We start from the raw sequence: 17348 nt of genomic DNA, 5'->3' as shown, positions 1-17348 counted from the left end.
ATTGCTGTTTTTTGCCACCGACAGTAAAAGTGGCTGGAAATGGCTGAATGGCAGGTGAAGTGTCTGGTCAGAAGCAGAAGGGTGCTGACCTCCCCAGTTCTACATGGAATGGCACAGTCAGGCTTTCCCATCCCATGCAGGGTCCAAAGACTTTGATCTTAAATGTGGCCTTTGGAGGTGTCATCCTCCCTGAGGGTCATCCCCCCGAAGCTGTGCACATCGATGAGCAATTGGGTAGATTACGCCATTGATATCTCAGAAGTCAGAGTCCCAGGATCATAGAACAGACTGAGTTGGAAGGGACACACAAAAATCAGGTCCAATTCTTAGCCCTGCAAAGAAACATCCCCAGAATCACACAATGTGTCCAAGAGTGTTGTCCAAGCATTTCTTGAACTCTGTCAGACTTGGTGCTGTGACCACTGCCCTGGGGAACTGTTCCAGTGCCCAACCACCCTCTGGTTGAAGAAGCTTTTTCTAATGTCTATTTTGCTGTACCAAAAATTTGTTTTTTCAGAGGAATAAGGATGAAAGACAATGTTTTAGCCTACAGACAAGGTATGTTCCAGGTATGTATGCTGCTGGTCTTGAAGGTCCACTTTTATTAGAAGCACTCATATTTTAATGCTGGTAAAACATGTACAGCTAGAGAGTGGACATGAATTTTTAGAAAATCCAGAAGGCACACAACAGCCAGATGTTTGCCTGTAGCAATACTCCTCTTTTGTAAAGCAGAAACCAGTTTTTTAGTTCCTCAGCTTTCACTTACACACATACCCCTAACAACGAAAAAAAAAAGAAACCACCCCTCCTGATGACACTTCCCTTTCTTGGCTAGAATTTTCCTGCCTCCAGGGCTGAAAGAGGATCTCATCCAATGAGTTATTTGTAGGTCAGCTGGTCTTCCCATGATGAGAAATAACAAGGTGATGAAACTAGTTTTGTATTTTGGACGGGTGTACCTATTGCATGCTCAGGTTTTATGTGTATTTTTTAATGTGTTTTTCTCAAAGCACATAATAATGAAGAATTGTGGCATCCCCTTCCTGGGTAGCTATCTACTCAATATGCAAATGTATTCCCAATGCCCTGCTGGAAGCCTCCCAGTCAGTCCTCACTGAACAGTTCCTGCATTGCATCTGAGAGTCCAGAACCAAAGACTTTGCTGTCAGGTTGGTGAAGGCAAAACAGGCTCTCCATGAAGGAGGAAATATTTGATAGTTATGATGTGCACATATTTCTTTGAGTTTGTTTTTTTTTCTTTTTTTATCAGTTGGGGAAAAACAAGCGGTGGCAGCAGCTGTGCCGTGTGAGCGAGTGTGTCATGAGCCTGCTGGGCAAGGCATAGTGAAGGGCATTATTCCTCTGGGAGGTTGGCACTGGCCATGGCCCTCCAGAGTTGCCACAAAGGATTTTCTGTTCGACATCTAACGCAACAAGCACATTCGTATGTTTGCAGAGGGTTTCCATGGAAACCGTGTAAACTGTGATGCTGGCAGACAGAGGCAAAGGTTATACTATTGTAGAGGCCCTTTTATATTCTCTTGAAATGTTTCAGAGCAGCTATATTTCTTAACTGATATTCTGAGCCTCTGCAGCAATTTGTTCAGATTTTTGGTTCGGTCTTTTGTTTTTCCTCCTTCCCGCCCCCCCCTTGTCTTTTTCATGGTTGTACTGAGGAGGTCAGATGAGATGCAAGAAATGAAAATGTGGTTCTTTTTTCTTTTTTTTTTTTTTCAGATGGGATCACTTGAGTGTCATTATTTGAATTGACTTACCTTTCTGTTAGTGGTAATGATGCAATTGGAAATGGAAGAAGAGGGCACCAAAAAAAAAAAATCAACCCCTACTAGTACATTTCTCATTTTTGTCAAGTGCTTTTATTGCTCAGGTAGAATTAACTTGGGTCATTGCTCACTGGCACCTGGAAAATTTTTAATGCTGGTCTCCTCTCAGAACAATGAACTTATATGAACTTATGCTATTTTAGAGATAGCAGTTTTAACACTGGCTAGCCTTTAGTATACTATGAGGGTACATGATGTTTTTAAATTTAACCTGCAGATTTAAATTTCCAAACATACCTGTTGCTTTGTTCGTGTTTCAGAAGTACTCCCAACTTGGGCACAAACACTACTTATTAAGAAGAAGGAAAATTATTGACTCTTCTATATCCAGGTTCCCCTTTGATAGTCTATGTTTGCTAAATGATGCTTGTTCACAACTTCAGCTTAATTATCATGGGAGATTATTTTAAATGACTGAATCTGTGTCTGGGCTCATGCTGCAGAGAGAGGTCCAGGTACTGCTTGTTCACCTGCTCTATGAAAGTGAGATCATACCTCATCATGCTGTGCATGTATTCATTCCTGCCACTTAACTTTTGAGCCTATTGCTTACTTTAAGCCAAACTTGGTACAAAGGTAAAAACATAATTTGCGTGTGCTTTACAGAGGCTGATATCTGGTTAAAGATGGAGGATTTTGATGCTGAGCAGCATCCTCAGTACCTGAAGCACAAGTTGCTCAGTCCATCTGATTATAGGGCACTGACTAAAAGAAAATCCAGGTTAATGTAGATAATTAACTGAACCCAATCACAAGTTTGCAGAATCAAGAGATAATTAAAATTCTCAGTTTTAAAGACTAAAACATACTTTCCTGAAAAAGGGCAGAAACCTTTTAAGTGTATAAAATATTGCAATCTTAAACAGACAAGTAACATTAAGGCATTGTGTTTCTGTACTTGTGAAGGTGCTGTCATAATTACACAAGGCAGCACTTACTTTTTGTGGATAAAAGAATGAAACAGCCAACTTGGAGAACTTATTGTTGTGGGAGACAGTTTCTAACAGAGAATGAAAAGGTGGAATGTGCTGTTAGCTCAGGATGGCTGCTGATTTACTTTTGGACAGCCAGGCATGCCCACAACCTCCTGCACCATGCCAAGAGTGGCCAGGAAGGGATGGCTTTGTTTGTTTACTTATTTCTCATGTTTTGCTATTTATATATCAGATGTATAATTATTAAAGGCTTCATATCCAGTGCCTCGTGAATGTGACAGTTAAAAATAACTTCAAAAAAATAAACCATCCATTTTAGTCTTCTAGAAACCACTGCTCTCCCAGTCCAGTATCACACAAACAACATGTTAAATATGACATGGAAACGAACACAGGATAGATGTAATGAAAACCTTTCTTCAAGTTTCATCCAGCATAATTGTATAATTGCACTCTCTGAGGGACTGGGGTTGTGTGCCAGGTAGGAGTGTTTCTCATTATGAATTCCACTTTCCTGAGTTTAAAGCCAGAAGTCTCAAGAAAAAGTCTGTTCTTATAACACAAAACTTTGCATGCTTTCATCACATCATACTGAAAGCTTTTCAGTACAAACTTTGATTAGTTTTGATAATTTATCACAGAGAGAGAACATGTACTGATGAGGCAGGCCAAAATCAAAATTCCTTAGCAATTTGCCAGAGAATTAAAAAGAACACAATTATAAACCCACAGCAACCCCCAAATGGTATCTTACATGCTTGTTTCAATGCACACTGGAAGCATCACTCAGTAATTAAAATAAAAATAGCAATCCAGCTATCTCCCTGCCCAAAATGCTGCAATAAATTAGCAAGTTAGAAGAACACATCTTATAGGAAAAAAATAAATTTAAGTACTGCCCAACTCTAAAAGTAGCACCTACTCCTGTTCTTCCAGAAACCTTTGACATCAAACTCCTGAGACCAGATCAGTCCTGCAGATTCCTTTTTCCCTCTTTGGATTAAGAAATGATTTCAAAAAAAAAGATGTGGTTCCTCCTTATCCCCACTGTGGTTAAGGCAGAGCTCTGGCTGCCCTGGGTCAGTGCTGTCCTCCACAGCATTCCAGCACGTCTGTGAGAGCTGTCAGGAAGGAGCCCTTGGCAAGCATCTAATCACCTACTATTCAGCACTGTGTTAATCAAGTTTTGTGGTATTTTTTGGGCATGTTCTTGCATGGAGATCTTTAATTCTTTGAACAGTGTTAGGTTTTTACAGATGTTTATTAAAAAACTCAGGAAGCACCCAACACAAAAGTGAAAAAAAAACCTGAAAAACCTAGAAAAGATGTTATTTACCTTTATTCATCAAATAGATGGACTCTCCATAGCCTCAGACTTTTTTTGTATCATAAATAATTTTCTTATGGTGTAAGGTGAAATGCTGTTTACCTAGGATCATTTCCATCAGTTATTCAAATATTGAGGGGAAAAAATCATCACCAAAGCTCAGAACATAATGTCATTTTTCTAAAAATCACTAATTGACTTTTAAATTTGTTGCCTTTAATTCTTAATGTTAGAGTTGTGAGAAGAATTTACCTCTACATTTCAGGCTCTGAACTTCAGCCCATGGGTAAGGTGTCAGATACTGCTGCCCAGTATAAACATACACAGGTTTATTTGCAAACAAGCCAATAGCATTTTCAGGCCAGGTTTACTCATGAGCTTTGGAAATTCAAATATAATTACTCTTGAGTATTTAGTTAACAAGAAGACAGATCCATCTAATACATTTGTTGGCTTCAGAATATTCTTGAAATTACAAATAAAAAAAAACCAGTAGAAGGCAAAATTGGAAGAATTGTTTGGGGAAGGATTTGAGGGAGAGTCTCTAGTGCTGCATGATCAAAGGCTGCAAGTGCCTTCAAAATTATCACAGTCTTTGGAACTGGAATTCTGAGTTACTGGTGCTGCAGCTTCTTCAAGTTAGAGGAGAAACCAGGAAGTTTTTCTTCATTCTTCACTTGCATGATAATGCTGTAGTATAAAGCGAGTGTCTTCTGAAGCAGTCTGGGGTGGATGGTTGCTTGAGCCACCTTGGCTGCTGGGAAGTTCTGTTGTCAGTACATTGGACCATCTCCTCTTTAGACATGAAATATTCATGCTTCATGCAACTGAGATCAGAGGAGAGGATGGTTTGAGTCTCTAGGACAAGTGTTCAGTGTCAGCTGGTGTTCCATTCTAAGAACAATCATGGATGTGTGCAAGTCCCCATGGTTTTGTGTAGCATGCCAGGATGCATCCATGCTCTGTAGTACCAGAGTAGTTTGCTGTGGAGTGTCTTTTATTTTATCCAAGTTTTCAGGGCTTACAAGTGATGATGGAGGAGGAGAATTATGGGATAACAGTACATAATTGCTTGCTTGTGCTGGAAAATAATAGTAACCTAATTATGAAATATTTATGTATTCTGCTTTTGACTTTTAAAATACTGCTCTTACTACTGGGCTTGATGCTGACTCACCCTACCCCTCACTGTTTGTCTTACCAAAGCTTTTGCTAGTAAATCTTCAGCACTTGTTCAGAGATGTGCTGGCTGCTGCTCTGGGCACATCTGCTTCTCTGTTCAGTGCTGTGGTTAAGTCCAAAGTGACCCTCTGCCATCAGCTGGGCTTGCTTGAAATTCAGGGGAATAGTTTTCCATTCCTGAAGGTGTAGAAGATCTTTGGCTCTCTAAATTCAATTTGCTTTTCTAATACCGTGAGCAAAAGGTGGCAGACACAAGAAGGAGGTCAAATTCAGGCCAAGTCAATTGAGATTGATGTGCATATTTGTATAGGTTAAACTTTGAATGCATGTGAAACTTTCTGCATATGCTAGTTGTGTAGTTTGTTGGGGTGGGTTAATTATTTTCAAGCAAGCTGAAGACGGTACTAACCATGTGACTATACACAGAAAAAGTGTTTCTCACTACTGTAAATCCTAGGGATTTCCCTGGGAAGGATAATAAAAGCAACATGCTGTGAACATAGCTAATAAAGTAGTTGCCTTTTGAACTTTTGAGTAGGTCAGGCAGGTCCTTGTGACCCTGCTCTGCTCCATGCTTTCCCCTGCTCTCCTCCCCCAGATTATTTTTAACCCTCCTGCCTTTGTGTAACCACTGTAGACTCAAGCTTCATGGAGAGATGTGCTTAGCACAATTAGGGAATGGTATTTTCAGAGGTGGGGGACTGAAACATGTGCTCTGGGAGGGGCAGGATTGTCTCAAGGCAGTCAGGAAAACATGAAAAATTGTAGCATAAGGTATGTGTAACTTAAGTCCTCTAAAGATGACAATTTTTTAAGTATTAGGGATGCAACTATAACCTCCATCAAATTCTGTGTGTTTGTTCACTTTTCCCTTGTTATGTTTTGACAGTCACAAACATTTGTTTGTAAATGGACCAAGGAGGGGAAAAAATGTCCCATATGCTAAAGCAAGACTAATTTTGGTAATGGAGAAAAAAGAAAGTCTTGGAGCCTTGAATGGGGTGAGAAGAGACACTCTCAGCATAATCTGTGAATAGAGATTTACAGTTTTTTGTGCCTTGTGCCATCTCATGGCTGATATAAGCTGTTAGTCCTATTAACAGAGCCTTCCCTCTACACCTCAATTTGAGCTTGCCTTTTTTAAGGATTTGCTAGAGTAAGGGGGATAGCTCTTTTCTCACAATGCCTAAGGTTTTTTCCCTTGCTCATGGCCATTCAGTGGCAATGTGCCTGCTGTACAGTCAGGCCTGGGCTTGGCTGGCATCATTTGTCTCACACTTTTATCAATCCCTAAAATTACTATTTGTAAATGATAGTTAAATACCTTAAGGCAACCATAACATTTACACTAAGCCTCTTCTTCTTATGTGAAATCAATATATGTAGTTGTGTCATTTTATCTAATATATTTTGAGTTTTTAACTACAGCTATCATAAATCAGCTTGTTGAAATGCTCTTGTTTTCTGTTTAATGTGAGAATGATGTGTAAGTCAGTAAAATGTTAAAATTCCTTTTTGCAAGGCTAGCCAGTTTATTTTGACATAGTCAAATTGATATTGGTGTATTAATGTGACTTATGTTATTGCTCTTCATATAAAATTTATGGCAGAGTGATTCAGAGATCCCAAGATGAACTGGGGAGAGTTGTGCAGGGTGTGGTGCATAATATTAATAAAGATACAATTTGTCCTGAAGACTGTATGATCGAAGACCTGGCACAATCTCATCTTTTCTTCAAGTTTCCAGTTACAATTGTCCTACTGAGATTAGCTGTTGGCCAGGTTTCCCAGTGCTCACTTGTGAGTTATGGAGGGCGCTGTGCTGCAATTCTGTATGGTCAGTGCACGGTGGTGGTGTTAAATGGGGTCTACACTGAGCTGTCAGTGTTGCTAAAGGTCAGGATTTGATGTGAAGAGAGAGGAACTCCAGGGGTTTGGGCTATAAAAAGGTTTAGCTGTGTGCTACCATACACAAAATTGGTTGTTGGTGTAAGTATTTGTAAAATCCAGCAGTTGCCTCATGTCGATCATCTGGATTGCCCACTGTCGCAGCCTCTGACCCTCCAGCAAAACCCAGGGGGCAGCTGCTTTGGCCATGACATTTCTCAGGATAATCAAACTGCCATAAATCACAAAGACTTTTCATGTGCCCTGGAACTGATAAGAGGTTTCCCTGTTCTCCAGTGTCACACATTTTACCAGTGACCCAGGAGAGCTCCTGCGGGTTGCTGGGAGTAGTCCTTGTTACTCCAAATGGCTCTATCCAGGTTAATGTGAATCAATGGATTTCAAAAAAAGTATTTACATAACAGACTTCTTTCTTCTACTCCATAACCTTATGTAGATCTGTATATAAAGTAGAATTTTTTTCCCCTGCATCTGTGCAGGTCAGGGACAGCCCAATAAAAAAGTCACCAGAGGAAGCAGGAGACTTTGCAGGAGAGGGAGAGAGGAAGAGCATTGCAAAATATGGAAGGCTGGGACTGCCATCAGCTTTTCCAGTAAAGTTTTCTTTTCACAGAGAAGTTCTTATTTTATACTGTGGAGGAACCCAGGTTTCATGTATTCCAGGTGACACAGGGACATTGTTCAGCCATTGTCTCTGTGTGTGGGCTGTGTGTGTGTGCCTACTTTCACAGCTTAATACGGATAAGTGCTACCAGAATGTAATCTTTTAATTTAGCGCTCTGTTGTCTGCTAACTCGTGAAATATTTTTAGGTGACTTAAGTACAAGTGATTATGTAGATAAGCAGGGGTGAGTCTTTAAAAATAAAGTGCTTTTCATTGTCACCTATGTGAATTGTTTCACCAACAAACTGTATTCCTCTTCTGCTGCTTTTCTGTAACTAGTTTGCCTGTGTGACTGGATTTGTTCTGACTTGCGTGTTTTGTCTACAGAACATGATAATCTCAAAATGTTCATAATGTCTGCACAATCTTAACAGTTTTTGTGTAAAAAAAGAAAACACTTCATGGAGCAGAGCAAGAAAACCATTGCACTGCTGATTGCTCAGGTGTCATGCAATGCAGTGATGGCAACATCCTGGTTATGTACTGCCTTTCCTTGGCACAAGAGGTTCCACATGGGCAGAGGGAGCTGAGCTCCCAGGGTTATGCTTTTGAGACTGGTTTGTCTTTTGTCATACTGACTCTCAGAAAAGGGTGACTGGATAATTTGCTTATCAAGGGTTCCCTCCCTTTTTTTACATGAAAAACTGATGCAGCAGTGAAGGAAATAGTTTGGGTCTACAGGGTTAAGCATGCAAGTTCATTTATGAGACTCCACACATGCAAATAGCATTTATGGCCATGTGGTAGAGCATATTGGATACATCAAACCAGCATTCTGGGCTCCGGAAGTTTTTTCCTCACTTGTGCTGAAAAATGTTGGCAAGCCAGGCTGCAAATGTGGAGGTGCAGGCTGCACCTGCTGCAGGCTGAATGCATTATAAGGAACCTTCCTTAACAGAGAAAAAACATCACCCCTGCAGTTAAAGGTAAAGCTACAGGCCTCAAATTCTCATGTTCTGTGTGGCTGTCAGCGACCCACTTAGTTCTCACTTCTTGACAATAAAGTGTGTCTGGCTCAGTTCCAGTTTACACTGAGTAAAGAGTGAGTTGCACAGCTTGACTATTTGTGTTGACTTTACCATTGCATGATGTAACTGGGAAAAAAATAATGCTTTAGATTTAGCACAGCAACACAAAAACAAGGTTCAAATGCACTCAAGTGTTTATTTCTTAGGAAAAAAAAATATCATGATGCCATACAGTCTCTTTAATGTGGTGTCTGAAGAGATGATCATTTTATTACCTTGCTCTGTTAAAAAGCAGGGAGGCTTAAATATGCAGTGCTGGATTAGACTATTTGATTAGTAACCAGTTTGGGCTGTAGTATGACAAATTGTTTATGGCTGCATTGCTACTGGAAGAAATGGTGTTTGACACTCCTGTATCATCATTATCTTTATTTCAGAACAAACATTTGTGTAGATATGCAGCTAACTGGCAGGGTAACTGATACAGCTGAAAATTAATCCATTTAAAAAAAAAAAAGAAAACAACTAAAAAAACCCTTACAATCATTTGCTGGTATGAATCTGAAGATGTGATAAAGGGGAAAAGATTGAATGCCTAGGCAGGCTGGGAGGAGATATGGCTATTTTTAAATGCAAATTAATTTGTGTCAATTTAAGGGTGTAGTTTGGCTTGAGTGCTAGTGTAAGGAATTCCTGTGTATTAGTAAAATCAGTTAATAAAATTTTGAACAAATGCTACCTATCTAGTTATTTCCAGTTCCACAAATTGAGTTTAGGAAATACATCTGAACACACATCTTACTCACCTGAACAATGTGTAAAGTAAGAAAATCACAAATCCATTGCAAGATTTAAAAAAAATAAATAAAATCTTTCTACTCAGGTATTTATGGTATTTGAAGTCCCCGTCAGTTGAATTTCAGAATTAATTTAATTTTGAGGTGCTTACCCCATTTTTTTTTTTGCCTTGCAAGAGTTGCAGTTATTAATTTGTGTGTCATTACTAAAATATGTAGGAGGGAGGATGAACAGTTAACTTTCTAGTGCCAAAAAATAACATTGGTGACCCTCTTGTCAGTCCACATTCTCCTACATATTTCCCCATCCCTCTCAACCGTTCCCCCATATTCCTGAAGTGTGTGTGCTGCTGCCAGCTGACGTAGGTAGCTGACGGTGTTTGCTAAAGCCAAGTCTTTGATTCAGACTGGAACCTGTTTCATGGGGAGGCTGGAACTGAGATCAAGAGACGCCCAGTTTGCTTCCAACAAGTCTCCTGGCAGACAAGATATTGGAGGGGGGGTGGGGGGGAGAGAGAGCAGACTGTTCCTTAAAAACAAGCAGGCGAGGAATCGCAGGAGCAGAGCAGCTCAACGTGCTCCTGAGAGGAGCTGCTCCGATGAGGGCTGGCCCAGCCCGAGTGCTCGGACCCCAAATCAGCCACAGCAGTTAATGATGCTGTGCACACACTGCTGGCTTGCAGTGCTGGGAGCTCTCAGTAAGATGGATTGCACTGCATAGATAAAATGGAGATGTCTGAACCCAGCCAGAAAAGATCAGCATAAAAGGTAGGTTAATGTTCCGTTGCTAGGTGATCTAATAATTTGGTCCTTTCACTGTTATTCTGTCTGGTGGTATTTATTTTTATATACATTCAGTGCATTATGAAAGATATAAATATATCAAGTCAGTGCTTCTTGGGGGGTTCTTTCTCAATATAAATTTTCCTCGCATTTGGTCTCCTGCACTTTCTTTTTTACTTTAGTACTTCTTTTTTCTCTGACCTCATTATTATTTTTGTGATTTGACATTGAAAATAATTATTGCAACAAAAGCAATAATTAGGTTACTTAGGTTTTACAAAGTGTCAGATGGGGATGCTCAGGATGTAATGTTGCAACCTAAAATCAACAGTTCCAAGTTCCTGGAAAAAAATTGAAGCTCTCATTAAATGAGACTAACTCCTAAGTAGAGAGATAAACAGCTTCCTGGCAGAGGGGGTATGTTCTACTTTCTCTGTGTAGCCCAGTTACGGGTATAAAATACAGAACAGGATATGGAAGCCAAACCCATGAGCTATATAAGGCATCAAAGCACTGGAGGACGCGACCTGTTTTCTTTTGTATCAGAATTCAGTTCAGCATGAGCCAGGAGGGCAGAGCTCGGAGGGGGAAGTGGTGTTAGATTAACAAGTTACGTTGTAGCAAGACCTTGTGAGCCTTTTTGTTTTACAGGTCCTTACAAATGTTTTCAGCTGAGATGAGGATTCTGTGCAACAAAAATTTATCCATTCTGAATTTCAGTTCTTAGTTAGGCCCGACATTGGAGCAGTTGAACCAAGTGTGGGAAAACCATGAGCCCAAGTGTGGGCTCTTCTTTAACTTTGAATCTCTTTTTAGCATGTCAGCATGTGCATGTTAGGTCAAAATGTGGGCTAAAATGTGTGCCTCAGCAGGCCAGGAGTGATGGCTCTCACCAGGATAGAATCAGATCTGAGTTTATATTTGATTTCTGTGTATGTTTCTCTGTTCTGAGCAGTCTAGATACAGTGTCTTGTTGCTATAGGGTCTCTCATTTCTACCTGTGCCTCAGTCTCTGCAACCACTCTGGAGCATGCATAAGAAATGTTAGCTAGTACTGTTCAAGAAGGTGGTATCTCACTTTCTTTAATTCATAAACAGCATTGGAGGGGGTAGCCAAAGGTAGTCTTGCAGCAAAGCTGATTTCTTCTCTAGGCACAAGTATCACACACACACAACCTTAAAAAAAAAAAAAATCTAAAAAAAAAAAAAGAAAAAAAAAAGGTGGGGGAGAGGATCCTCTATCACAATTCGTAGCTATTGAGATCTGGATTTCCTGTAAATACTTTTGTCTTAATGCTGGTTCTATGCTGAGAAGGAGATACTAATTTTTTGGCCCCCTAAAACTGATGGCATTTTTAACAAATATCCTCTTTCTTTAAAAAAAATCATTTAAAAAAAAAAATCATTTAAAAAAAGATGCAAATAAATAATAAAAGAATGGTTGATTTGTTTGAAAATTTTCCAGGAAACAGTAGGGGTTATATGAGAGTCAGCCTGGACCCAACAGAGCGGGCATTGAACCAGACCTAATAAGAACAACTGGACCCAACACCCATATTATGTTCAATAATGGAGGGGTTTTGTACTACAAGGACTTCAGTGTTGTAATCTTAATGGCTAGAGGTAACAAACCAGGCTGAAAGGAAAGAGGAAAAACTAAAGTCCAAGGCAATTAGAAAAATCTCTTTCGTGGATTTTGGGTATTGCCAGTCACATTTGTGCCATTTTTACAGATGAATGGGCTTTTCTGTCACTGTAAGAATGAATTGTAAAGTAATGGACTTGAACTAATTATGTCCTATAAACCTATAATAATAACAATAAATGTGTTTTGAAGTTCAGACATGCGTGTAGTTGATCCAGCCAACTGAGTTGATCAGCAGCTGAGCAAGTCTCCTACTTGGGGTTAACAGGTCAGGTTTTAGGGAAATAAATGGTCAGATAAGACAACTCCAGGGAAGGAGGAAAAGAGCAGGAGTCACAGCTGGTCACCAGTTCAAGCAAGGTTCTTCCTATCTGGCTTTCTAGACTGCTTTTAGTTACCTGCAGGTGATGGGAGGTGTCTGTTCTGGCTCAGATGGAGGTTCTTATCCCAACACAGATGGAGAGCAGTGAAGGCTGACAGGTCTGGTCTCAAGTTTTTCTTACCTTGTGGCATTTAGCCAGTGATCTCATGGTCTTATGTTTTCTCCTGATGCTTTTTTTCTTTTTCTTCTTAAACCTTGCCATTTTGGGCAAGGGTGAGAGGGAAGGTACACACAGGGCAGTGGAGCAGAGACATAATACACAATTATATTTATAAGGGTATTTTTCCTAAGCTGAGTGGTGGTCAGATCCCCAGACACCATCCCAAGAGTTAATTCTTTAGAAAAACTTAAGCTCCTTTCATACTTCTACCAGATTTTTCCCAAACTCTCACTTCCTTGAAGCAAACCCCATTTTCTCCCCAGCATCCCCAAACTGATCCCACATCCCAGGCTTTCCAGAGGTCAGTCAGCAAATGCTGAATGAACTCCTACTGCACCCGAGCAGCACATGCAGAACTCACCAATGTGTTTCCTCAGCCTCTGGAATGAAGCCATCAGAGTTCATGGAGCTTGTCTCCAGGATGTGAATTATACATCCCAGAACATGGTATGTTCATCCAGCATGCCAGGTACCTCCTGGGAGCTCTGTGTGTGCAGCTGGATAATGTTGCATCCCAGATGATGTTTTCTTTTTCTCTCTCTCTGTGGAAAAAAAAAAAGGCAGGAAGGGCAAACCAAATTAAACCTATAGGAACTGTTGTGTTTTATCTCAATCCCAAATTTTATCATAATCTGTAGTAGACAAGAAAGTCATAGGCATAGTTTTCTTGGCTCTTACCTGCTAATGCTTTCCCAGCTCTGTTGGTGGTTCCTGTCTGGGGTTTCATACTTGGTTACAGGGCTGCAGTGCCTCAGGATTTCATCCTTGTGCTCTCCCTTGCACTGTCAGCAAAGCCATGTGGGAACAGTGTGGGAAACTGGCTGAACACCAGTTTGCATCCTCCTGCCAGCCTGGGTCATGGTGTGGCTGAGCAGCAGAGGGTGTTACAAGGACTGAAAGGACTTGCTGCAGGCAGGAGGAGGGCTTGGGCTGCTGAAGCTGGTTTTGACAGGGGTTCCCTGTTTTGACAGGGGTTCCCTGTTCCCAGTGTTCCACCTGGGAAATATTTGAGATTACAGTGGAGGCAGTCTGGATGCTCCACGTTGGCTCACTGTTCACAGAACACCCCAAATGGTAATTGCAGTGACACAAACAAGGGTGGGTGAACTGTGCCACAGAGCAAGGACACTTTGATCCACTGATACCAGAATGTCAAACCACGCTGTTGAACACTGCTTGACTTGGGCTTTTTTCCTCTGAAGATTTGAATTTACATACCAAATATTTTTTTCATGCAAATATTTTTATACTAAATGTATTATTGACTGTAGATATTTGCATGTTAAAATGTATTTTCATAATAAACTTATCTCGTCCTTCAAATCCTGCTTCTCTTTGTTCCTCAAACCTGAGAAAGTGTCCCTCTTCAGTAGCTTTTGAGGAATGGTGTTCCTGAGTGTGCTTTTGAGCCTGATTCTTTGTATGAAAATTCAGGTGTCTGCTTCTTTCCTTTTGATCCAGTTTTGTTTGTGTTTACAAATGCTTATCAGGTTTCTTAATGAGATTTTTAAGCTTTCTACCAAGACATGAAAGTATTTTTATTGGTTTGGTTTTTTTTTCTTTTCCTAATCTAATGAGCTTCAGTGAGAGTCTTTGCATACAATTGCACACAAAAGGAGAAAAACTAAAGCTCAGCTGTTTGTTATGGATGTGGCCTCAGTGCTGTGTAAGCCAACATACAACCTCTGCAGTTCCCTCAATGTCTCCAAGTGCTTTGTGAAAGAGCAGGCACCAGCTGGAGCTCAGTGGAAATTCCCTGGTGGTCCTTGAGTCCTGAAGCATTATCTTTAAGCTGTGGTTATGAGATGCTTTGAAAGTGCTGTAATTGAGGAATTTCTTCATTCAAGCTGGGAGATGAGCTCTGGGCAGATATTAAACAGGCCTTCTCTTCTGGGTGTTTGCTTGAATAGCTCAGGAAGGAGAGATGTACAAAAACTTTGGGAGATGTTAGTGTAGTGCAAAATTGCAGACAAAAGTTTGTCATAAAATGTTCAATGGTCATTTCAAATGTCACTCCTAATTGTATGCTTTTTGGTTTTTATTTTACCTCAAATAAAGATGATTGTGCACTATCAGAGAACTTACTAATGGTTTTTAACCATTTTTCTAGAATCTTTCCTAAATTTTCTGATTGTCATAGTTACTCACTTGGTCTCCTTTCATTTTAGATGATCTGCAGAGATGCAAAGGGACATTAGTTGTGTCCAGACCTGGAAGTTCCATGCACTGGCCTCCTTTGAACTAACACTTTTCCCTGCTTTCCTTTTGTTTCAGGGAAAGCCTTCCCTGCACAGTGTTGAAGCATGAGTGCTGATGCCAGCCAGGTGATCACCACTCCTCCCCCTGCCACGATGCCTCACAAGGAGCGGTACTTCGATCGCATCAATGAGAATGACCCAGAGTACATCCGGGAGAGGAACATGTCCCCCGACCTCAGACAGGACTTCAATATGATGGAGCAGAGGAAGAGGGTCACCCAGATACTGCAGAGCCCTGTGAGTGCCACAAGTGGGGAGTAAAATGGAAAGGGTGTTGTAAAAAAAGAAATCTGTGTCACAGCTAGCTGGAATATCTCTGGACCATCTTCCAAGAAAAGTCGCTAAACAGATTATCGAGCATTTTGTTGGTGTGGTGTTTTGTCTGTGGACAAGCAGCCTTTATAGTGTTGTTTTTTTCCTCTGATACTTTTATATTCTTATGGTTCATTGCACTGTTACAGAAAGATGTGGCTGGCTGCAGGGTTCCTAATTAAAACTTAGGGACGGGGAAGAGAGCGAAGGAGTCACTGGTCAAATAGGAACAAATTAGGGCATTACGTGGTGTTCTGCTTTCTGGGTTTGAATATTAACCTATCATTTGCATCAGGAATGCTTTAATTAACATTTATAATTGGGTTAAGTTTATTTAAAAGCTAGACTATGTTCTTTTTATGTCCTTGAGGGTGATCATACCCCTACTTAGCCACATTAATGCTCATCTACTGGTTGTATAAGTTCAGTACTTGTGTAGACTACATATAAAACTATTCAATCTATTGAACCACTTTTGTAGTAGTTTTAATTTATATTTTAATACCTGTATTCTTTGAGTTTAACCTGATGAATACATTGGAAAGTAATGCTGTTGCTTTGAGTATTTTGAAGCCATAGGCAGTGAGTAAGGCCTGTGGAATGATCCTTTAGGGGTATCCATGTGTAATGCCAGTGTTGAGGATAATGGGACTGGGAAGGGGCTAAGCAGCTTTACAGATCCTTCTGTCTTCAGTTCCTCTGTAAATTGGGGTGCTTCTGTAATTTTTTTGAAGCTTTTCCATATGTAAAGAGATTGCAAACAGCTGTTAGTAATCACCCTATTATAGTCATCCATGAATAACAGGATTGTTTGCTAAAGTGTTGTCCTGGAGTGTCTCTTGGATCCGTGTGTTGCTTTGAGTATAACATGAACCTGTTGACTAAGGAATTTATTATTTTTCAAGTCAATTTGTGCAAGCTTGGGTTTGCAGCCAGGCTCTTTTATAAGGAAAATACTCTAAGGAGGTACTGCATAATGTTTTAATTATGATCATTTTATGTTAAATACTCAATTGTAAAATGTGATCAGAATCTACTCATTCCTGTTAAAATATTCACATTATGAGTAGCCAGGACTCACAGAAAGACTACATCTTTAGCCTAACAGATAAAAATAAGTTGGAGAGATCATTTGGTTTTGTCCGTGATGGTGGTTTTTTGGTCCTTTTGATGACAGTATTGAATCTGATGAGTGTAACTATTTCATTAACATTTTGTGGCATCTTTTGCCAAGTCTGCCAGATGTAATTGAAGTCCCTTTGCTGCAGCCTCTGTGGTGTTTTTTTTAGTAGATGGAGTGTCAGCATGCAGATTTTAGGAAGGGGTGTGAAGAGGGGTATGAACCCCCGAGTTTAGGCTGCTGTTTTAACAGAAGGCTGCAGGACAGAGAGCTGCTGGGCTGCTGTCAGTGTCCTGCTGCAAGAGAAGCTGAGCCCAGCACTTTTTGGAAAGTGACTGTTCAGAGCTGCCAATAAGTTGCAAGTTTTTGTTGTGTAAGGGAACAGTTGTCCAAATAAGCCAGGGGCCTGCTGCCTGCTTGGCTTAGAGAGAAATGGGAACGTGGGAGCTGAGTGTGGGATCAGGCACGAAGAGGAGTTGTCTGAGCTCCCACTTCCCCTCAAGTATCTCCTTTTATCCTCCCTTTTCCTGATACAGAAAATTTAGAGGAACTGTGCAGTGATTTCTCACGCAAGGAAATGAAAGCATTTTTATACAGTATCTGTGAGCAAATGTCCATCAAGAGAATTTCAGCATTTATTTGGGGTGGAAGGTGCAGTGTGCCAGGCTCCAGGCTCCAGCTGCTGAGTGCCATACTGTCCCTGGGACTCAGGACTGAAAACCTTTGCCTTGTTCTCTTGAATTTAAAATTTATCACACAATGGCCAGAAAGTATTGTTCCTGTTACCAGTCTGTGTAGCACAGGTTCAGGAGTGAATTGATGAGCATAGTCCATAGTGGTTTTGTTCTATAGCTGCAGAATTACATTGTGTTAGATATTTTCATGGAACTTTGTTGCTTTTCTGGATTATTCCACTTGACAGAGAGAATATAGTTGTAGAGTGTTTAGAAGAGGAGAAATTATGAGATATAGTTGTAAGGTGTTTAGAAGAGGAGAAATTATGAGATATAGTTGTAAGGTGTATAGAAGAAGAGAAATTATGAGATGCAGTTTAAGGAAG

The 17348-nt window shown here is 40.4% G+C and overlaps 1 protein-coding gene across 4 annotated transcripts in view; it reads left to right on the top strand.

Annotated features, from left to right (window-relative positions):
* The window catches only part of ADD3 (adducin 3), a 92268-nt gene that overhangs the window by 52849 nt on the left and 22071 nt on the right, over positions 1–17348 (top strand). For 3 of the 4 annotated variants that reach the window (XM_077182894.1, XM_054637255.2, XM_077182895.1), the window contains exon 3: positions 14873–15093. In XM_077182894.1, coding sequence (XP_077039009.1) covers positions 14902–15093 — 192 coding nt within the window. In that variant the 5' untranslated portion in view covers positions 14873–14901. Of the gene's footprint in view, positions 1–10141; positions 10397–14872; positions 15094–17348 lie in introns of those variants that run through there. The other variant, XM_054637254.2, reaches the window with a different exon arrangement.

The sequence above is a fragment of the Agelaius phoeniceus genome, chromosome 9 (genome assembly GCF_051311805.1).
Source record: "Agelaius phoeniceus isolate bAgePho1 chromosome 9, bAgePho1.hap1, whole genome shotgun sequence".
Taxonomy (NCBI): domain Eukaryota; kingdom Metazoa; phylum Chordata; class Aves; order Passeriformes; family Icteridae; genus Agelaius; species Agelaius phoeniceus.
This window is presented reverse-complemented; position numbering and strand designations above follow the sequence as displayed.